Genomic DNA, 24,915 nt, shown 5'->3' on the forward strand with positions numbered 1-24,915 from the left:
ATATATAGATAGATACATCATCAGTTTTTACTTTCAAATGTTTATAAAGTATTTCCTGTTTTCTGAAGATTAAGGAAACACAAAATATTTTGGTGTGCATTTTTTATTGAATTGTCATTTTGAAATTTACACTGATGTTCTTGGTTTTCTTCATAGAGCTATTACATTAAATGACCCAATAATACTTTAAAGTTAATTTTTTAAATTTTTAACTTAATATTATTATAAATAAAATTGACTTTTTAAAGAAACAGAGAAGTAAATAAAAGTTTATCATCTAAGAGTACATTTTTCTTTGTTTTAGAGAAACATTCAGCAAACTAAATCTTTGGCTAGAGTATCATTGAAGAAGCTATAACCTTTCAAGCGTCGTGGTGCCCTACACACAGTTTCAGCGAGCCCATATGCATTAGCTCCACACATCTGAGCTGGTTCTTTCAGCCATCTTAAATTGCAATCACATGATAGAGGAAGAGCTAGAAAGCAAACCAAAAGAGAAATTAGGTTAATTCTTAAAATAAAATAACTGAACTTGCTTGGAATACACAAGTATTGTTGCATTCCTGAAATCAAACTCGGAACTTAGATCTTAATTGCATTTGACTGCCGAGAACGTTTTTCCTATATACTTAAAAGTCTTTGAGGTATTCTTACTATTTTACATGGTAATTATTTAAAAAGCACGGATATGTTTTTCTCTCAATGAAAACGTAGCTAACTCTCTGAGATAACATATCGTGCATTTAATATTATTAGAAGGTGGCATTACAGTTATAGTAAAGTCCTACCTAGCCGAAAAGATAAATCGTTGCGTTCTATAGGTTCGGGGATTTGGATGACAATACTTGATGAAGAATCAAAACACAATTTATTCGCCATATTACACAGGGCAGTTCCCAAGACATGTTTACAGTCTTCGAAAAACTAAGATAAATACGCTGAATCAATCAGCAATACAGCCTGCATGCTACAATGTTAAAGACAGCTTCACGGCAAAGCACTTAAAATACAGCTCCCGACTCGGTTCGGTCGCTCTCAAGCTATTCTCTGAACTCAAAGCACTACTACTGAATTCAACATACTCTAGATACTCCTCACGATACACTGCTACTCCGGGTACAGGCAGAATATATAAAGATTTTGATCTCCTTCTGGAAAATTCTTGGGAAAACCTATAAGAATTCGATCTAGAACGTTCTCGCTCCGTCTATGGCATATCGCCAAAATGTCTCCAAATGGGCGTTTTCACGCCTAATTCTGGCAACCGTACCCTTCCTTGCAGCCCTAAACTCGCTTTGGAAAAAAGCTATTTTACCAGCAGCTGGGCATTTCGTAACAAAACATTAAGATTAACTCTGTAAATTCGAAAACCATCAATTCTAAATTTTAATGAAATTTATTTTTATTTTCTCCTATTCAAAAATAAGAACATGTTTTATGACTCAAACATGTGTAATTGTGGCAACCGTATCTTTCCTTGTCTTTTTCTGGCAACCATAAACTCGCTTTGCAAAGAAGCTATTTTACAAGCAGCTGGGCATTTCGTAACAATACATTATGATTAAATCTGTAAATTCGAAAACATCAATTCTAAATTTTAATAAAATTTATTTTTATTTTTTCCTCTTCAAAAATAAGAACATGCTTTATGACTCAAACATGTGATCGCAATATACTGGACTGCGATGGCAGTTCAGTTGTTTCTGTGAAGTAGTTATGTAAATATTATAGGCTGCAATATGAATAAATAGTGAGCTCTGAACACTCTCTCGGGATGATTTTAAATATTTTCATCCTACCTTTATAGATTACGTCAATTAAAATTTGCGCTGCACCAAAACATTTTTCTGGAAGTAACACTTTTCGAAAAATGGAAGCAACAAATATTTTAGTAAACTCTGATAAAATATAGTAGTATATTCAAAGTAAACTTTTGAGCGTGTTTCTGAGAAATAAGATATTTTTACCTTGCAAAATGGCGGAAGAAAAGTACACATAAGTAAGTTTTTTAATATATTTTCTTCCAATCATGAAATAAAGTCTGATAACAGATGATACCTAAAACCTATATCCAAATTAGTTCGGGTAAACCGTATTCTATTGCTGAAACAAATAGCGTACTGATAAATATTAGGATAACCTAATTTTTGCTTCAGTTTTTTTCCCTGCCAAACAGATCTGTCACATTATGGGAATAATTAATATAATGCTCAATCTGAAGCTACACATTTTGAAGTAGAATTAGCAGAAACGTTAGTTTCTTTTTTGACGTCGTTAAAGCTAAGCGTTTGGAAATCTTTTCAGTGTTCGTAAATCACACATGATCATGCATGATCAACCACATTCTAAACTAAAAAGAGTTACAAACTTAAGAATTTTTACAACTGTTTTCAACTGATAGAACATATCTAAAAATTCATGAAAGAAATTATAACTTAATGCGCAATTTAGAGAACAATTTCCAGATAGGCATTTCACAGAATATTTCAAGACTTTATATATTTCGGCGAACTCACTATAGATTCACTTGTGAATCCCTCTTCCAAGTAGTAAAGATTTTCTATCAGTATTTTCTATCTAAAAAAAGCTTTTATTCTCAGAACATTCTACCTGACAAAAACTTTGCGCAGAAGTACTTTGGAGGGAATTTATACAAGTACTACGTAAGATACCTAAATATTTAAATCTTTAAGTATACAAGCAAACTGAAATAAAAGCCATTTTAATAGTTTTCTACTGCAATCTAGCTCACATTTGTTACTACAGTGTCTCGTAAAACAACTGGTGTCCGCTGAAAACGTTGCGGCAAAAACATCACGAACAAAAACGACGCGGAGAAAACAATGCAAGGAGAAAACGTAGGGGTTCAAAACATCGTGGAGAAAACATCGCAAATATAAAACATTGTGGTACAAAATATCGTGGTCGAAATTAAAGCGGTTCAAAAATTTCGCAGTTTAAAAACATCGCCGTCAAAACTATCGTGGTAAAAAATAAAGTACATACAAATCATCGCATGACGATTACAATTAAGGCAACTTAAAAAGCTTAATAGAATTTTAAATTTATATATTTAATTAACAAAGGTCATTAATAAATTAAGCTTTCTTTTTAAAATTTCACTGATAATTTTTCATGAAAAATACAGTCTAAAAATGCTTAAAAAGAGAGAGATGAATAACTGCAAGAGGTTACCTCTATAAAAATTGCTTAGTTAATGATCAAATTATTTTCTTTCTCATTTGTTATTCTGATACTGTTTTAAAGAATATGATTATGTTAAGTATGTAACCTAGTCAAGAATGCCACCTTCTTTGACTAATTCCATAAAAACAGTCGAGTCATAATCAGGGAAAAGCTTAATAGACTGCTATGTAGTTTGACATTAAAATCTAGAACATTCCTCTTTCTCATCACAGTTTTGGGAAATTGGGCTTTTTTTAGTAAAGCTCTGTGCCGACCAGAGAAGTAGATAAATTGCGACGGAACAACATCTCTGAAACTCAGTTTTTTCTCTCGATGGTCTCCAGAGAGGTTTAGTCTCGATGGTCTTCACGAATTTTAAGAATACTGATGCATAAAACTTTTAGAAACCACAACTTATTCAAGCACCTCCCATTCTTCGGTGCAATTACAGGTACCCGCTTTTTGTTCCGTGAAACTACAGATGCTCGCTTTTGCTGAAAAAATCAACATTGCATATGAGAAGAGCAACAAAATTTCCTACGCTCCATCTTCACTTCACAGAGTCGCCTCTCTGGAGACTATCGAGAAAAAAAAAAAACTAAGTTTACCTTAAGACGTTGGTCCATCGCAGCTTATCTACCTCTCTGGTCGGGGCGTACTGATAAGTATTCTCACTAAAGAAGCCCAAATTTCCCAAAACTGCGATGAGAAAGAAGAATTTTCTTGATTTTAATGCCAAAATGCCGCAGTTTCTTTATACCTGGATTTACGTACTTTGAATATATTGTCTTAATTTCTCCGACATATTTCAAAATGCGCGCATATATACTTTCTTAAAGACATCAGAAAAATATTCTAAGTCTTATACACGATCTTGCCGGACAGAAGACGGACTAGTAAGCATTCATTCACAGTATAAAGAAAAGTATTTGCAGAAGCAAAATAGGCTCTTGAAGATAATAATAATGCTGTTCACATGTTTTAGTTGAGAATAATCCGTTTACACATACGATTTTATGCCGGTGAGTCTATGCTAGTACTTTTCTTCCAGGCATGATTACTGACCTGTCTTGTTTAGCCGCATTGTCCTGGATATGTGGCGGACAAAATACATGTAATTAGATCTTTCCATATTCGCATACTAACATACTAACAATGATTAGTATCACTTAGATAGAGGCGTTGTACATGAGACAGAAAAGCTCCGTGGCCAGTAAGATGCTGCTTCAGAGCTGAGTTCCTACTGAAATTCAGAAAAGAAGATTAAGTCTGCTCTTCTGTGGTGTGCATGTTCAATTTACTCTGCCATTTATTGAGAAAATGCTGGAACGTAAATAGTTTTAGGTGTTACACAGGAAGAGTAATGCTAAATCGTGTAACATTTAGAGAAAAGGCGAAGGATTTATCTATTTCTTATTTCTTCCACTGTCTCCTTTCTTTTAACGGAGGCCCAGTTGAATCTTTTTTCTTTAATAAATATTTGGTGCTGGTACAGTAAATAACAGCTAAATCTATTGTATAGTACGAATTACTTGCACCTGGATGGTAAAGCATCCCTACTATTTTTTATTCATATTTTGCGTGGATCAGCATGTGAGAACAATGAGCAGTTGTTTTGATGGTTACAGATATAAACTTGCATTTTTTAGAAGGAAATGTCATTGTGTTATAACAGAGTTCTCATCTGCGACATCAAATCATTATCACAAGTGGATGTCCGAGAAAATATTCTTTCCTCTACTATTTTGTACTAAATCCAGAGAATATGAGCAGAGTACTTCCAAAGCGTATCTGTGTTCTGTTCATAGCTACAACTTTATAAACTTACTATGAAGAAGCCAAGAGTATTTATTTATTTACTATTATTCCGCCTGCTTCACCTCTCAATTGGCATTACAAATCAGTCATGCTATCTTGATCGTTACACCAGCAACCATGCCAAGAGAGTATACCATTCGTGATGACTCTCGGGTATTGCAATTAAATTACTGTTTACCGTGGAGTCCGAATGAGACTTAAGCATATTCAATGTTTGGCACGATTGGCTGAATTGCTTTAGGCAACCTTAAGTTTCCCCAATTGCATCTTTAATCAGGATGGCGAAATCATCTGTATCGTTATGCAAGAAGATCCACATCTTTTTCAAAAATTTCAAATTACTCAATATTGGTCAACAGTATAAGGTATTCGTGTATTGAGGAAACGTGTGCTGTTTATTAAAATCTCATCGTCAACTGGATCACATGGGTTGACAACTCACTAAAGTTTTTAATTTTCTCTTTTATATTCCTGATTGGTGTCCAAAATCAAGATTTGATATTTTTTGTGGTAGTTGGATAAGTCTTGAAACACAAGATTATGCTCAACCACTTATTCATGTTTTATTCTTAAGCACTTTTTTAACTTTTTATAAGTAGGTTATTTTTAAGTAAGGTTCGTTTGTAAATACCGTTTGAAATTTTATGATTGCGTGATAATGAATGCTTGCGCAGTCTTCCAACATCCCGTGAGCAGAATCCGACGCAATTTGCCTTCACGTACGTCTGTTCGGTTCGTAATGCATAATTAAGAAATTCGGACACCTCAGAGACTTAATATATGGTTAATGATGCCATTTCCTTGGTCGAAATCCAACAGCAAGCTAAATTTTCAGAATTTTTTAAATAGAATCTTAAAAGCAAGGAAAAATATCTGAAGGTTTTCAGATTTTAAATTACGTCCAAAGGAGCGTTTTTTTAACGTTTTGTGTTTTACCTTTATTTATTAAATATCATGTTCTTTGCACTTAAACAATAAAATTCAGTTCAATAGCAATGTCGCAAAATAATTTTAAAATGAGCATATCTTTAGAATTTCCGATACACAGTTCCGCGCGTTGGAGATAAAAAGTTTTTTTCCACGTAGAGTGTTGCCATTGCTCGCTTTTAAATCGTTGAATTTGTTACTCAAAAATTTGTTAAAGTTTTACAAAATATGAAATCAATAATAAAACAAATTTCAAATTTCAAATTTGGTCTTCCACATGTCCATATTCGTAGGAGGATTACGTCATTCAAAATTCGATGGCTCTATGTACCGTTGTTTTATCACAATGCGAGAAATATACATACATTTATGCAGATTTTTTATTATTTAATGTCTTCAAATATAATGCAGGACTCTAACATTTGGTGGCAATAGTTTGAAAAGTGAAACGGACAATTATAGTGATTGAGGGCTAAATCGCAAAACGAAAACAATAGTCTTTCAGGGAATAAGCCCCTTTGGACTAATAAAAGCTGAGGATATTCATCATTAGTGTTATCATCTTCGGAGTCTAGCAGCAAAAGAAAAAGAAAACCGGTTGTAGTGGTCAATCTCACTCTGTCATTGAGCGGTCGCAGTGTACAGACTTGATGTTGAATAAATGTGGAGGCTTGCCTGCACAACTAGATATATGAAGTTTACGATGGCAATGCAATGAGTGGCAATAAAAATCGAAAAGGGGAGAGACTGGTTCCAAGGAAGGTCAAAACATGGAAACAAGTGAGAGTATCTAGCTATCGCCAGAGGCAGCACTCGTTGTTTGTTACGATAAATTCGTTAACAAACTCATTGTTTGTTACGATAAATGTTTAAGCCGAAAAGAAAATAATGTAGAAAACACAGAATTGTAAGCAGGTGCAGAAAATAAATGTTTTTTGAAATATTTTACTTGTTTCGTGTATATAGAAAAACGAATCTTACTCAAAAAACAGCTCTCATATTTATAACATTACGATTCGTTCCATTTTATGACTTTTCATCTTGCATTTGCATCATCCGTTCAGTTGTCGGTTCTTAGTAATGGAATGACAGAAACCTCTTCAGCATTTTCCTTTGGGCTTTCTTTAACCGAAAGTTATTATTGCTTATTTACTATTTTTGGATCACAATTTTCAGATGCCTTCGCAGCAGAATTCAGTGCTTTGGGATTAAAGATTTCCTAAGGCATGTAAAAGATAAAGATTTCTAAGACAGTTTCTCATGAAAAAAAAATTGTTTATCATTAGTATCTCCTTTTTATCTTTCAGTTTTCAGATATTTTGCAAAAATATTTTGGATTTTATCTGTCTCTGACATCTAACATTTTGCTTACCGTATGCCTGAATTGTAATTATTGAATCCTGTTTTTAGGATTGTGTGTTTGGATCGATTTCGTAATGCATGTTTTTGTCATTAGATCCCGTAATGACTGCATGAGCAGAATATTTCTCGACAATCACAAGCTATTTTTCGTCGAATTTCTGTACCTTTTTTCAACGAAATGTTTAAAGTATTTTCTAATATAGCCAAAAAAAAAAATAAATCATTGGGTATTCCAATAATTTGAATGGAAGTGAAATCCAAACGGATGATTGAACTTTTCAAAAATTTGCATTTTTAGCTACATGGAAGGAAAACTAATAAATATATAAATATTGGCTTTAAGAGAAGCATTATCATAATCAAGTCCATAATTCTTAGCAGACAGGACATTAAGCCAATACGTTCACTTAACCGATCTGTGAATTCAGCCGCCGACAAGACATTATGCCAATAAATCCAACAGGATTTTTCACTGCCAGTACCTTTAACATATAAAATGTTTAACTGATAATGCGTATATTTAAACAAGACTAGGACACAATATTTTAGTAAAATTTATTTTCCTGATACACAGCGACAAGTTTCAAGGAAATCTAGTTCATCAACTGATGAAGCTTTACGAATACGTTTTGCACAACAAAAGCCAAAATTGTAATTAAATGCCCAGCTGTGATTAGCTACCGAATACTTCTGTATTTTTCCTATCCGAACCAAAGATTCATATTTGAATAAGAAATTTTAACCATATTGATGGGTATGCTATAAAGTTCACAAGAATTAAAATCAGAGATTAAATCTTTAATAACTGAGCAATGGATTTTGTTTATGGCTGAGAAAATAACCATTATTAATGTTGAAGATATGATACTGTCCTCGTATCCAAACAAATATAACTTTCAAGCGATATGTCATTTCCTTTCAAATTTAACATTGACCATAACCGTCCCCTCCAGCACATTAAATGATAGTTTGTTTTAATAGCTATGAGGTATTTTAAAGAAATATCGCAGTCTTTCATTCATCAGTTTTCTTGCAGCTACCAATTTTACACATTCTTAGGTGCCCAATAAATACATTTCTTTGCGATTAAAAGAAAATTAAGTAACATTAGCTGCTATCAGTACTCTTTTTCAGTATCTAAAGGGTGAACACGGTGTTGACGTAGTGGGACTATTCTGAATGCAATCCTTTTTTAAAAATGGTCCTTCGCAAAAGCAATGACTTCAATGTCTTTGCGGCTCATTCTTTCTTGCATCGAGAAGCAGAGTTAAAACTGCTCAATTTCAAAATAAAGAACGTTTTATACGAAGTAAAATTGGAAACGCTTACGTATTTGTAATTTCTTTTTCTTAATTTTGGATCGCTTACAACTCAAGTAATTTTATTTCGTTCTTACATTAAAAATATCTACTTAAATTAGGTAGAGCTTCCAGGTTCAACATGCAATATGGATTTCCAAATTTTGGATTTGTCTTAATACTGTTTATTTTTGTTATTAATCCTAACTTTGGTCATAAGCCTAGGATTGTGTCATAAGCCTAGGTTTGAAAGTGGATAACTCAGGAGAAGTGTCCGAAAACGTTAAATTATTAAAATATAAAATAATTACTGCTCCCTCAAATTTGATGAGATTCATAGGTTTCAGATATTGTGCGACTAGAATCATAAACTTTGAATGTCTCGCGATTAGATTTATAAATGTTAGATATTCTGCAACTAATTCATAATTTAAGACTTGCAGTTGATCCTTTGGAAATGCAAACGTTTTCAATGCAAAGTTACCACCTTCGTTATAACATCTCCGCAGACGTTATGTACATAGATATTCAAAAAATCAGTTCTGTTCGAAACTGGAGCCATGTTCAAGACATTCATCAATTAAAACGTTCTCTAGATTTCTGAAATTATTTAGAAATATATTTGTTCTCTAAAGTTTTAAAGAGTCTATATCACAAGTCAATTAAAGGACGCAAAATAAGTATATTTTGGGGCGAACAATGGAAAGAATAATTTAAAGTATTGAAGAGCATCTCAAGATCTCGTTTCTCACCGGCCTCTTTTTAGTTTGAATATTACATTATCCTGGATACAAATTGCCGGAATGAAGCAGTAGGAAGGCATGGTAGAATCGAATAGTCTTGTATTTAACTGAAGGATCACAGATTACTGTTTAATAAGATGATTTTGAATCATCTTTTATTATGGATTCGCGAAGTCAACAGGTATGACACCAAACATGTAATTTGTTTCTGATAACACACATTAGTTCAATTCATAACAATATCATGTTTTCATAGTCCCAGATGATTATTGGCCATAATTCTTGTTTGTCAAAGGTTTATTCTTCGTGTAGCCCCTGTATGCATCCTTTTTGCCTTTAAAGTACTCAGAAGAATAGCAGGCTTGTTCAGAACAAATTTAGTGACTGAGAGAATGAAAACGTGATAAAATTTTAGTGCAGCGTTAGAAATCTATTTGGCCTATAGTTTGAAAAATTTCTTTTTTTCCCAAAACTCATTACCCACCAAGTTTCTGAACAGGAATAGTTCAGTCCAAGGTTCAAATCCCACAAGCCATGTATAAAATTCAGTTTCATTTAGAAAGTCCTCCACGAAGGTATCCTTCTCTTTCGACACATAGCCCTCAAGGGCTTTTGCCATAATGAAAAAAACCAAACCAAACTATTTCCAAAACGCAAGAAATACATTACTACATTCATAAAGGGGAGAGGTTCTGATGAAGTTTCAAGTTTCTAAAACCAAAATATTTCAATTTTTAACTTGTAATTAGTATTGCAAATAAAAATATAATTTTATGTTATACGTTTTAAATTTAAAATAAATTTTATTTTGTAATTAAGATTAATTTTACTCGCAGTCTGACTTTATTTTAATTACTTTTTTTCTTTTTAAGTAATTGTTAGTTTGTCAATTTAACTGTAGTTATTTCGACATTTTTCCGCTAAGGTTCCCTTTTCCCTTTGAAAAAAAATGCGAATCTGCTTTGCTAATTAAAGATTTTCTGTTTTACATTTTTAATTTCAGGGGCTTTAGTTCTTAAATTACTAAGCCGATCATATCCGCTTTGCTTAAAATCGTTTCACTGTTAAAATGAAATCTGCAACTGAAAATCAAATTGTAATTTATGCTTAATTTTAAGATTTTGTATTCCTTACTTATTTTTACTAATATTCTTTTACCATTTCAAACTTCGATGGTAAACTCTTTGCTGTGTTAGACTGCAATCTGAAGTTTTGGGATTTAAGTACTTTTTCTCTTCTTTTTTGGCCATATTATTAATACATGATTCTGTTCCGTTTCATGTGTCCTTTATTACGCGTATAAAGTATTTGTCTCTCCTTTCCGCATGCCTTCCTGGTGTAACTGGAAGCATGCTCGAAGCGTAATAGTCAGGACAGGATGTCAAATTCCCCCCGAGGATATTGCACATTTTTCACGTTCCTGCATCAATAAAACTATCTATACGTCTTTTAGAAGAAGACAATTTTTTTATTTTTCTAGTTTAATTAGTTATTTATATGTCTTCTACATTATTTATTTCATTCCTATTGTGCACATATTGGTTAATATCATTCTTTGTTTAACTACTCCTTTTGATCGTTCTATTATTTCTGTTTTTCCATCATTTTATATTTATTTATATTATTTTATTTTTCATTATATACCCATGATATTTTAAACATATTAAATTTTTAAGTATTTGCTTAAGATTGTTCATACACCTGTAGTAGCATTTCAAGGGGAAAAAAATATGTTTCTATGGTCGGATAATTTCAGTCCCATGACTTATTTTAAAAAATATTTTAAAGAAACTTTTACGAAACTTAAACTTTCGCATAAATCTTGTAGAAAATAAACGTCAGTGAGAAAAGTATTTTTATATTCAAATTAATCAAACAAAACAGAAGCCATCCTGACATCCTCATACGATAAAATGTGCCTGAATTGCCATAAATCAAAATTTGAGAGAACTTGTATAGTTACTAATATGATAAAACAAACTATATATTTAATTTAGTTCTAAAACAACTGACTTTAAAATGTTTAGAAAAGATACTCAATTTCTAAAGCTAAAATGCTCTGAAATTAAATTTAATACAACTCATTTATTGTACTACTCAGAAGAAATTAATTTACGTCATACACATGTCTGATAATTATTTTTATTATATCTGATAATTATTTATATTTTGCTTATCACTGTTTCTTCTCCTCTCTCCAAAAGTTTTCTGTACTAGATCTCCGGTAATTTTTTTGTACTAGATTAAGAAACAATTTACTAATTAGAGCTTTTTTCCCTACAAGCCCGGTATAAAAATTTCAGTTTCGCATTTTCATACGATAAATTTTCGGTTAATTAAAAACTATTCTTAACCTGAAAGTCTATATGAATCATTGCTTAAGTTGGAATCATAGGTCCACGATCAACTATCCAAGATATGTCATATTTAGTCGTACAATGTTTCAAAACATTGTATATATGTCAACTCACTTTATGTAAGATAGTAAGCTTGAAATCGCACAACCACATCTTTCTGCAACGGGAGAAAAATCTTCATAAATTTCACTCTTTCGCATCTAGAAACTTACGAATAAGCAGCGCTAAAGGAAATCTGGGGAGGGGAATCTGGAAAACCTTGGAAGGGAGATCTGCAAAGGGGAATCTGGAAAAGCGGAATTCTAGTAGCGAAGAACTGGTTAGATGTGTAGTAGACGTTAGAATTTGACGAACAGAGAACTCTTTCTAGAATAAATATAACATCATTTCTTCATTAAAACAGTATCTTGTTGAACTTATTTTATATCTTATATATCATAAGCTAGTATCAAACTTTAAAAAGACTTGCATTTAAAAGTAGTGTATATGATTTTTAGAAGGAAATATTTTTTTAGGCATTCGATATACAGAAAATTTTATGTAATTATTTTGTATTCGTAATAATAATAGGACTATATGTTTCTAATGCTACAATTGTTGAAGACCTAATTATAGAGGTAGCCTATAATTTTTTTTTTTTTTTTTTTTGTTTTTCCCACTTTTATATGTAAAGATTGTTGCTTCAAAAATCATATCTACATTCAGTACATTTCAATTAACTTATAAATTGTCAACCATAGATTTTTCTGCTTCTTGTAATTAACTTAATAATAGTAGTTTTACTTATTGGTAAAGGAATCAAATCACGATGAGTTATTTATAATTGACGCAATTTTGCTTTAAGTTGTTTTATTTAAGATGACAGAATAACTAATAACACTAAGATTTGAAGCTATTTTAAAAATTAGTTTTGAACGCATATTTATTTTCTACAGATTTTTTATGATTAAGAATTTATAATCTTAATTTTGAACAGTTTGAATAAGTATACAAAGCGTCAATTTAGAGAGAAGAACTAAGAAAATAAAAGCTACTATTATTCTCTGCTAAATTAATCATAGTGTGTCTCGCTTTCCGCTAATGATTTCAGATTTTCTTGGCATAGGAATATAGATAAGTCATCAATCAGGAAATATCTTTGTTACTAACACAATCGAGTGAAAACTAATCTGCTGTGCTTTTCAGAAATTAGAAAGTTGCTGTCATTTAATGCAATTAATAATCTTAAAAAAGTTTCCATTCTTTCGGTATTTGAAAAGAAGAGACTGTGCTGCTAAACTGATATCCTAGTTACTTTGCAAAAATATTTTCTTGGTGATAGATTACGGAAGCGATTCCAAAACTATGTTCCGAGGATCTTTAATGGTTCCGTGTGTACTTCCCAGGACTTCTTAACCGTTCTAGGAAAATAAAATAAATAAAAACTGAATTAAATTAAAGAATGAGAAACAAACGGTTGGAACAAAATAAAAATTAGAAATTACATTTAAAACGCGAAATCTAATAGGTTATTCCACGCCTTCTCTAGCAGACTACGCTTTGATATTCCTTCGAACTGCATATTTGAGATTCTTTTTGCTCGTACTCATGGAATCCGCTGTAAGCTTCTCGAAATTAAGACCTGTATGAATACGTCAGCAATAATGCATAAACAGACTTGTCGATTTGGACACATGTTATAGTAAATGCTCAGAGCGATAATATTCTGATTAAATTGTGATTTCGTAAGTTTTCTGTACGTTTAATTTCTTGCGAGATTTAATTGTGTAGCTAATGAGTATTTATTAAAGATAATAATAAAATAATAAACCTTATTAAATCGCAACCTGTTAAATGCAGACTCTTTAAACTAGTGCGTAAAGACTATGGGAAGATACGATAAGATATGGGCATTCCTCACTCCGCGAGACTTAACCGCAGTGTGAGTCCCTTCGCCCCTTAGAACTAGGCACAGAGGTTCAACCTCCGCACTCGCACCTTGGAGAGAAGGACGCATCGCTTTTGCGACACAGGTCGTTTACTGTGATTTGCTACTTGCCAGTCGCTCGGGTTGCCCGTCGCAGAGGGACTTTACCCAGCGTTCCCGGGTCCACCCCGGGTTACTAGAGCCATCTGCTCTAGGACTTGCCAGATCTCGGTCCGGCTAATTAGTGACCTTTCCGGAGCCTCCAGAACTACTAGGTTCATAAATTTTACACACCCGTGGCCGAGACTACCTGGGTGCAGATCCTAGCCAGTAGCTTCGCAGAGTTCTCTACGTCGACCCCTGGGAAGGAAGACTATGGGAAGTCATCATGAATCCGTTCTTCTCTGCAATGAATTAAGGTGATCTCGAAGATTTATTGCTGGAGGAAAACCTTTGTCATGCTTTATGAAACTGCATGCACAGATAGCAGTAATTTAATGATTATTGGACACAGCTTAAAATGGTGAAGATTGGTTATGCAAAATTGAGCGAGATATTTAGCAAAATTAATAAAATTAATGTTTAATGAAGGAAAATGCCACAATTTTTGATGCAGATGCCAAAGTTTCATCTTTTCAAAGGAAATTTATCTATTAGAAGAAGGACCCTAAGGATAGCAAGTTTCTTACAAAAGCGTTCTTTAAAGAAAATAGCATCAAAGTTCAAGAATAAATACGGAGAAATCAAGCGGATTTTTATGCTTTAAAAGACTTGCTCAAGTTTTATTCTCTACGGCTTGATGACTTTGAAAATGTACTGAATGTGCTCAACGTTAACAAACTCTGCAGTTTAAACGTGAAGGAATACGGGGTGCTCATAGATTTTCAACATTTTACAGCTAGCTAAAATCTGCGTATCTAAACCAAAATCTACTGGAATTTCATACGATAATTCAAAATCTTGCCTGAGAAAGCAAAATTAGTTTTACTGCTTTTATCAATTACTCACTTACTTGTGGTACAGGATTCACAGCCTGAACAGATAAAAAATTAATATACAGAATCCACTTAAATACATAACAAGGCATTTACTTGTAATTAATATCAGAAGAACGTAAAGTAAAACAATTGTCCTGCAAACATTAGTGTTCTATTAAACTTCCGTGTATTATTTTATGCAATATTTAGTTTAGGCATACAATCGGGGAAGAACTATATGGGTTTTACACGAACCCTTTGTTAAATTTGTCTCTCTAATTTTCAAGGCATTTTTTAATTTTGTTTGCTAAAAACAAAAAAATTACCTTTATATTAAAATCAAAGCAATATGAAGGATTAACTATTGAAAGCAAAAATAAATTTTGACAAATTACCGCTAGAAAAATTACTGAGTTTCCTCTTGACATCTTCACAAAATAGATTATTGCTGCAAAGTAATTATAAAAAAGTGAAAATTGTCAGCAGCTCAACGATGAAAAACTAAAATTGATTTTTAATGTTCGTTATAATGAGACTTGGGACGTGGAAGAAATAAAATGGCCATCGCAGAAGGCTATAAAAGGATACAAACAATTTCATATTAAAACATGAAATAAAAAATAAATGATTTATGGATTACGGTATAATGATTTCCAAGACTTTAACAGAAAAACTGCGTTTAGTTTTTCCTAGTAGCGGAAAGAAAGCTGAGGTCATTATGGAGACTGTTGCGATACGTAATGCTGAAGCTGAACGAGCTTTCAGCTCGACTAACAGTATTTCCATAACAGGATCTTCTTTAACTGTGCAACATACTTCATGTTTAATAACAATCCCTTAAATGCTGGAATCTTTAAAATATTTTTTATCCAAACCCTTATGTTAAAATGTTGTTGAGTAATCGAAGCTTTAGAATCTCGTACGAAATCATCGGACTTCGAAGAAAAAAAAAATGTGTAATTTCTGGCATCAATCGTACCGCATAGTTAAATTTACTAGTTATTTCATGCGACTTTTTCAATATTTTGTGATTTTTAATTTTTTTAACTTCAAAGATTTTCTTAATTTTAAAGTATTTTTGCTCAATGTGGAATTATTTGTGTTTTCAGCCCTTGTAAAAATTTCCATAGCACAGCACTGCCTACAATCACTATATTAGTACTATAGCTAAATTGAATTGGAATTTTCTTCTGCAATGGGTAATAAATTCTATAATGAGTAATAAATACTATAATGAGTAATAAATAAAATGAATGTGAATTATCATTTCATAACAATAAATTATGGGGGGAGGGAATTTCTCCAACGGAAAAAATGGTTTAATAATTATTAAAGCTCGAATTAGTTCTTTAAAACAGTTTGTGCAATCATAATGGCAGATAACTTATCTTTTGCGGATCATGTTGTAATAAAAAGATATAATAAAAAACATTTTTTTTAATGTTATGATTAATTTAAATGAGATTTCACGCAATATTTAAATCAATGACTATTTTAACTGCAACTAATTATATAATTAACTAAGTTGACTTTAGTATATTCATCTAATGAGGAGTCCGTATGATAGTTAGTAGACGTGTTGTGCAACGCTTGCTTCATAATTTGAAAACCTCCGGGTATATCACCTTTGACTAAAGCATCTTGAGATGCCACACAACGCCGTTATTGGATCATCGACAACTGGAAATGAATAGCATTGTGTGATATCTCGATTTCCGAAAACATCTCACTGATAGTAGTCTAAGAACATGGAACCAACCCCGTGAATCCATGGATCTAGCGAGATAGATTTGAGGGATAGAAAACCATAGTATCTCAGTGATGATCTGAGTTGTTTTCTTTTGCTAATGATGAGAATTTTTAAACTTGTACCAAATATTCTTATTGCATCTAAGTGCATATACCTGCTGGACGATCACTTGCAGCCCTTTATGATATTCCGCCATGGTCACCAAAAATCTCGGATTTAAATCCATTGCAGAACCTTGACATACTAAGAAAAACTGTGTGCAAGCACTTCATCTATTACCTGCGCCCTAAAGGGTAGCGATTTACATAAGCTAACGGAGGCAACTGATGTAGCCGACACATCTCCAAACCCATTTTTTCGCATAGGGCAGCAGTTAAAAAATCTGAACTGCAGACACAGCGGAGCTAATCGAGACATAAAAATCACTCCGTTAGCTCAGATAAATCCCAGGGGAAACGGCCCTTGAAAGGACTTATGGGAAATTCTAGAACACATTTGCTAAGCCAAAGCCCTTAAGCACTTACACAGGCTTGTTGAATTCATGCCTTGTTCTGTAGTAACCTTTTCATCAAGGGTTGGAGGAGAGAGAACTCATTACTAATAGAGTATTTCTTACTTAGTGGCTCTTTAGTGCAACAGTGTTTTCAATGTGGTTTGACATACATCGGGACGATTTAAAAAAATTAAAATTTCGCATCAAAAATGCGAATCTAATATTCGAATGAAAAATCAGCAAATCTTCGATAACTAATCATTGTTGTTCACTAAATATCAATTTTTAATCTGGTTCTGCAAAAATTACCAAAAGAGCTTCTTCAGTTGGCGAAATTAATTTCTTTGAAGCCTTTCACACTCATATAAATTTAGTAATATTATTTCTAATTCTCTCTAATCCATTTCTTCCTAAAACTTCCAAAATTCACATTTCATTACTTTTTCTCGATATTTGGTGCAATGTTCGTTTTCTCTTCGCTCAGCTTTGATTTCGTTATAAATATGATTGCTGTTCTTCCCACCTTTGCTAAACATGTTTTCGGCTAAAGAACAGAGACCTATGTCTGATAGCCCTAGAAATAGTGTTTTATTCAAAATTTACCTTAATCTAAATTTGCAAATTTTGCCTAATTTTAGAGGAATTAATTGAGTTTAATTTTATTTGCATGGTTTTCATTTTTTAATTTAGCTATTTGCAACACTTTGTGATATGAAAATATGAATGAAAACCTGCTTTCATGTCAATATATGTTTGGTTTCATATGGATGAAAATCATGGGTAAAATATTTTTTGCAAAGAATGATATTAATTTATGATACATATATTATTATAACTCTATTTATGTCAAAGTCCTTACTTCTTGAGTTATTCCATTTGCTATATGCCAAACTGTTAAGGATGTCAAGTTCAAATGATTATAGCAACATCATTTTGCATTTAACACCCAGTTCTTCGATCACTTCACACTGCTTTAAGTTGCTCACTACCAAATGTATTTTTATTGCATGTGACAGTGCAGTAGACAGTCATGTTCACAGTGACTTTTTCTGAAGCAACTGTAATTTCTGTATGATATCTTGGATAACCTCATACTGTTAACTTGTAATCTAATCCTCTCTTTGTAAGTTCATATTTAAATCTGCATCGACTAGAAGCTAAGTCATTCAGTGAGCCATCATCGTTTGAATAGGCTTATTTTTTTACTTTGTTTAAAAAAACTGTCATTATTTTCTTAAGCAGCGTCCGGAATTAATTTCTTGTTTCCATACTGCCGAACCAAAAAAAAAAAAAAAAAAGTAATTGTTTAAATACTCACCATCATAGCAAGAAATGATTTCAAACGCCTGTGTCTGAACTCGAACTCATTACTGTAGAAGTTATTGCAGAAAACATTTTCATTACAAGTTGCGTAGTTTCCAGACATTAACTGCCTGTGGACTATATACTGATATGTGAAAGATATCACTAAATTCATCACTGACATGGTTTCAGCATTAGATTTTCAGATTAATCGCAATTTGCCTGTAATCGCTAAGTTCAGTTTGTTATAAGCAGTTTCAAACAATTTTCTTCCTAGAAACTCTGAATTAATTAAACAAATTCACTTGTGAAATCTTTTAGGATTTTTTGAAGTCAGGAAACTGAAGAAATCCACAGTGCCCTAGCTGGGATTTGAAAGCTGGACCTCCCAATTGCTAACCGGATGAGCTTCCATTTGCGGCACGAAGGCACACGATAAGGAAAGAGAAATACAGTATAAAGTCATTTAAAACGTGGCATAATACCAAAAAATTCGAAACATAAATCTAATGTCATTTTTCGAATGTCGCTTTCCACTTTTGCTATATTGCCTGTATCTATCCTTTCATTTAACGTCAAACTGCACCAATATCAGAATTTCTGCTTTTAATTTGAGAATGTGCAGTGATTTTTTTATAAGAATTGTTTAGTATGAAAGGAGCCCATCGGCAGTCAAATGATCTTTGAATTCTTGTAGTTCGAATAGAGTTTCGAAAACCTTACGAATGGGGAATATTGCAGGTACTATAACTACGTGTTTTATCTCATACGTACGTGTACGCACGTAAATACGACCCAGTTTCTCTTCGAACACTGTCCACAAAGCCATTCCTTTCCCTTAGACATATAGCCTTTGAATTCATGAAACAAGCAGCCATCTGATGTATAAAATTCGTCTGCTTTCCCATCAGCTACTTCTTTCTAACACAACATGCAATCAATGTAATGGGATCAAACAATATTTCATAAATTCTCTATCCAATAGAGATGTACTTTCCGTGAATATTTCTTTGCCTATCAAATGATGAATCTTGGTAGTTTCGAAACTTGAGGCTCCAGATTTAAAGAAAGATTGCGTTTCCTGAAATTTTGACTTTTGAAAAGTGTTCTTTATCAGTTTATTCAATCAGGAATTCATCTGTAACGAAATCATATTCGAAGGCATGTTTCAGAAAATGTTTTATCTTCACAAATAAGCTCATTTAAAAATTACTAACTATTTTGGGAAAATAAAACAGCTTTCTTCCGTTATGCTGAATACGAAAAACTCATTGGTTAAGCAATCCTTCACTCATAATTACTTTTGAACTGTATCTTCCACATTTGTTATGGTGTGTTAACAAACTCATGAATACAAACTTCTATGAATACCTAGCATGAATCGGGTTGACGTTTAAAGAACACAGCTACTTCCGCTAGAAAATATTTCTACTGAAAAATATTTCTAATGAAAAGCTAAGGGTACAGTTTTGGTATATAACTCTATGTAGAATAGCTGGTTAATCAACACACTTCGCTAACTGAAGAACACAATGTTAAGGACACTGCAAAGTATTTAGGTCGTCTCCTTTTTCGGGGAGTGTTAATGATCCGATTTTTCGTTAAGTACATATTAAATTTGACGAATTAATTAAACTAAAATTTAGTGTTATGCTGTATGAAACTCAAATTTCGGCATTTATAGACATTTCTGTAGCTGATACATTAACATTCGCAGAAACTTTCAGGATTGTTAGGCAAAGCTATCAAACGTTTGGTTATAGCTTTTCTTGCAGTAGGAAAAGGAATTGCTAATTTTGCTTCAACAGCTTTATTTGTTTTCAAAGACTTAATGTTTCTAGAAGATTAATTTTTGTTTCTAAATCACATATTTTTTTTTTTATTTTCATATATTTTTGGATTGAACCATGGCCTACGATGGACAACCTGAGCTAAGAGGTTTAAAGAAAATCAGAATCTTGTAAAAGTAAACGAAACGCAAAACTTACATATATAGTTGAAATAAGGTAAGGTTATTGATTTATGCAATGGGACTCTCTTAGCAGGTATAAAATTTTTAAATTCAAGCAACAAACATTAACTCAGTTATTTTCATATTTAAACACAACTGTAGCAACAAAACTTGGCACTCACCTGTATTGCTTTGCAGTCATTATAAAATTTGAATTAACTATATTATATGATCCACTACTTTTCATTTCAATTCAGTAAGTTAATACTTCAAAAAATTGACACGATTCCTAATAAATCTAGATAATCTGGAAGAGAAACATAAAACGCAGTCGGTGACAGACTTACCTTCTTCAATTCTTCAAACTTCCCGAAAATGTTATTGAGCTAAAACACATCTTTTAGAACACCACTATGAAGGAATTATATATAACATGTAGCTTTTGTGAGTGAGGTGTTCTCTTTATTTTGTGTTGAATGAGATGTATCTGGCAGTGTTCTTTATTTTTAAATAGTTTATCATATATTAATGGAAATGGTTGTACCTGTGTGTCTGTGTATTGCTGAAAGGCGCCTATCCACGTGGTTTTAATACTGTGACCAATTTAATTGGAAAATAATATAACATCAGCTCTAATTTTACGAACATTTCGTAAAATAATAGCAAATACTAGTTTTGCTGTTAATAATGAATAAAGAAAAATACATTCCATCTACATATTGATCAATAATCAAATGAACTTAGTATTAGACTGTTATTTCAGACTATATTAAATTTTTATTATTCATTAGGAAAATTTTGTAACATGAATACTTGAAAATATTATTTTATTCTAAGTATTCTCTTTCATGAAAAGAGAATCATCTCTTTCATGAGTTAAATGTATAGATTCAGCGTTGCAATTACAATTTGTCGCGCAATATTCTGCGAAAGTAGTGAAATAAGCAAAAGTTAGTAATTAAATCAATAGTAGGTGGTGAGCATTCTAACAGGAAGAATACAAATCAAAAGGGAAACAAAAACAAAGCATTTCAATAAAACAATACAAAAATAATAATATACGATAAAAAAAATTCTTTCGGATTTTTCAAGGAGTGACCGAAATTGTTTCAACCTAGCCACGTTTCTGAATTTTACTTGAATGATTATAAAAAGGTGTCAACGAAAAAATTTTTTATAATCATCCGCGAAAACATTTTCAACTATTTTTTATATTACATTACATTTTTTTATTATTTTGCGCCCATCCAACATGGTTTGTGTTCCGCATATGGTTATAGGGCAAACTTTGTTTTGCAAGGTGGACCGGGCTGCGCCCTAACAAAACGGTTTGTGTTCATACAAGGCTTCACGCGTTTTCTTGTATGAGAAAGTAAGCGGGATGTAAGCAGCGGGTATTCTCCAAAATGCGCGTCTCTCATGAAGCCTTTGCAAACGAAACTTTTAAAATTAAGGTGCTAATAATAGCCGAATGTTCCTGAGCCAGCTATATGCTTGTGTATAGCTAGCATATGTCACATGTGTATAACAAGCATATGTCACACGCTTCTAGCATGTGACATAAAACGTTAAATAATGCAATCTTCATTAAGCAGCGTTGCTCTTGGATGCTCTTCCCCAGGTATGTATGTGAATCTGATCTCCCGAAACAATTTCTACAAACTGTAGACGACGCCGACTTTACATTGAGATTCCATATCTTCTGAACTTGGAATTGTCCTAACTCCAATCTGCTAACGATTCTGCATTTCATTCTGCATTTTCTGCATTTTACAGTTACTCATTTTACCACTCTGATTAAGAAATTTAATAACAATTTTTTAAAAAAAAAGCTATCAAATCGCTGATGTATACGAAGCACAAGAAGAACAATAAATGACCGCTTTTCATTCTTACGACTATTGCAGCCTATCAACATGTAAAAGTACGACTATGTATTCAACACTAGAGCGTTTGTATTGGTATTCGGCTATTATTTTTCAATTTTTGTTTTGTACCTTTCGAGAAATTCCAAAAAACAATTGTTTTATTGTCTTAAATTTTGAACACCAGTTTTATTTGGTTAATTATATCACAGCAAGTTTCTTAAATATGTGTTATATTTCTAGTTCTGCAAACTTTGTTAGCGTTGTATGTGTCATGACGACAATGTTTATTCTAACGCGAAGAATATTACATCTTTGAGACTAAACATCAGACTTCGTCTATAACAGAAATTTATCAGGTTGTCGAGATCCTTCATCTAAATCTTAAATTTCAAGAGCACGTCAAAGACAAACAGAATAGACGAGAGGAAGATTAGTCACTGCAACTTACAAAGATGCAACCCAGTAATGAAAAATTTAATGCAAATCATGGCATAGCTTAAGGTAGATATTGGAATCCTTCAAGAGCCCTGTATCAACAACAGCTTTATATCCAGTGTTACATTCCACAGCAAAACCTTTTTCACAACTGGATAGTTGCAATGATATATAACGAAACATTTTAACATACGCTGGTTATAACCATGGACCATAAAGTCACAATAAGAGTAGAATGAACCAACTCTATGATAGAAATCTCTGTTTATTATCCATCCAGTTCTGACATTGCACTGCTATTGGGACAGCTGGAACAGGGACAATCCACAAGAGTATAACACTCTTTTATAGCATGAGACTTCAATGCACCGTACGCACTTTGGGAAGAGGAAAAAGAAAACCTATGGACTCGAACGGTTTTACAATACAAACCTTCAAAGAACCTTATAATGGCAAACACACTAGATTCTGAACTAAAATGTTGGCGAACTGAATGATAGGATTTCCTGATCTTACGCATAGCTAAGTAAATTCAACACCATCTCTACAGAAATGACAAGTTATAGAAACACTTTCCTGTAGCAACCACAGGTTTATTACTTACCAATTAAGTACATCCTTGGAACAGTTAATCAAGCAAAGGTTTGAAATGATATATGAAGCCATAACTCTCTCAAAAATAGTATTCATCTGCACATACAGGAAATAATCATACATCTTAACAAATGTATAAATAGAAGTAATTGGACACCCTATGTTACAAATTAAAGCCCAAAATCACACAGGTTTATCACAAGGCTCATAGACGAAAGACAATAGCAACGAAACGTAATATCTCTTGGTGGACTACAGAATTGAATACTGAACACAAATGAGTGAAACCCTTAAAGGGTAAGTTTCAAACGACTTACTAGGCAATAAAATATGGCAAAATACAGTAAGGCAAGTGACGAATATAAAAATTTCATCAAACAAACTAAACTAGCCGCATGTAGGACCTTTAGTCCTGCTCAGAAGATAGCATGCGAGAAACATTTAAGTATTACACACTCAATTTACCCGTAAGCTTCTTCTGATAGGAAAGTCATCCAAAGGATATTGGATACTGTCTTTCACATGAACACTGGTGATGATATCACGGAACAGCAAATACATACCAGAAGTACTACCTTTAATGAGCAGTTTTGTACTGTAAAACACAGAGGCGAACCAAAGCCCACAAGAGAGGGAATTGCGAATATTATTCATGAAAGCACAAGGCCTGGATGGCATTAATACTGTCGTCATTCGAATCCTTTACCGAGAATTCCCATATATTATGCTAGCATTTAATACTATTTGCTAGAGATAGCGACGCGTTCCAAGTTCAGCGAAAACGGCGGAAGTCGCACTCTTCTTAAAACCATGAAAGGACCTTTCTGACCTAGCTTCTCAGATGCAGACATGTTTGACAAGAAAGTCCTTCTTGTGGCTGTACATAATTAGGATCCTACATAAAATGAAGTGCGTAGCAATTCTTACTACTTGCATTCGTTCCGACCCGCAACAAATATATTGAAAGAAATTACAAGAGACTGCCCACATAAATCATGCCTTGGTCTGACCCTGTAGAAAAAAGCTGCTAATTCGGCCTTTGAATGCTTTAATAGCATGCCCTACGCAAAAATAATTGCATGTGCTGTCGACTTTATGCTGGTGGTAGTGGATAGGAGTGACCCTCGAAAGTAAGGCCACAAGGTCGTAAGAAGGCACTACGACTTAACATAAAACTCCTTGGAACCTAAGTAAAATGTCCCATCAACATAAATATCTGGAGTTTTCATGGATATCTCATATTAGAAGCTTATAAAGAGCCACAAAAGTCATCTCATAATTATAATAAAACCAACACATTTAAAATTGGGAAAGATGTAAATAGTTGCACAGCACAATCGCTGTAACAATAACCTTCAATGGTACGGTAATATGGAAGAGTAAACCGTCAGGAAATATGAGAAAGAACCATTTATATTTTCAAAGAATGCATCTTTTATTCATTGATCATGTCTATTGAAAGCTCTCGACAATGGCGCTCCAACATATTGCAGGAACTCCACCTCTAGATCTCTTTAACAGAAAAAAGGTTACATTGGTAAAAATTATAATATTCAGTCTAATATCAGATTTAAATGGAAAATAGAATGATAATTGACTAAATTGAAGACAAGAAGTAGCTTCTTGCCTTCACGAACAAGATACGCATATATGAGGAAGAAGACTAAATTCAGAAAACTCTTTTTACTTAATCGGAGCTAATAGCACGTGGAGAAACATTAACATACACTAAATATTTCTCTTAGACGCACATTGTGTTATTCAGTGATTCATCATTTAACTTAGCAGCAACTGCAGCTCAACACAGTCGCAGCCAATTAATACATTAACTTAAGGGCTTCTCCTGAATACACTATTAGCTAATAGACTTATCTTAAACGAAGCTTAAGTGATTTGAATTGTGGCAGGAAGGCTGATCTGCAGCTCTGATCATAAGACTGATTTAAGC

General features: G+C 32.9%; 1 protein-coding gene across 2 annotated transcripts in view; it reads right to left on the reverse strand.

Moving 5' to 3' along the window:
• Positions 1-249: 249 nt before the first annotated feature.
• LOC118183025 (uncharacterized) overlaps positions 250-24,915 on the reverse strand; it is a 109,786-nt gene continuing 85,120 nt past the window's right edge. For both annotated transcript variants that reach the window (XM_035352427.2, XM_085812397.1), the window contains exon 6: positions 250-476. In XM_035352427.2, the coding sequence (XP_035208318.1) occupies positions 313-476 (164 nt within the window). In that variant the 3' untranslated portion in view covers positions 250-312. The remainder of the gene's footprint in view (positions 477-24,915) is intronic.

This window comes from Stegodyphus dumicola, chromosome 3 (genome assembly GCF_044657685.1).
Source record: "Stegodyphus dumicola isolate Sdum_Otavi_A_Nest chromosome 3, ASM4465768v1".
In the NCBI taxonomy this organism is placed as follows: Eukaryota; Metazoa; Arthropoda; class Arachnida; order Araneae; family Eresidae; genus Stegodyphus; species Stegodyphus dumicola.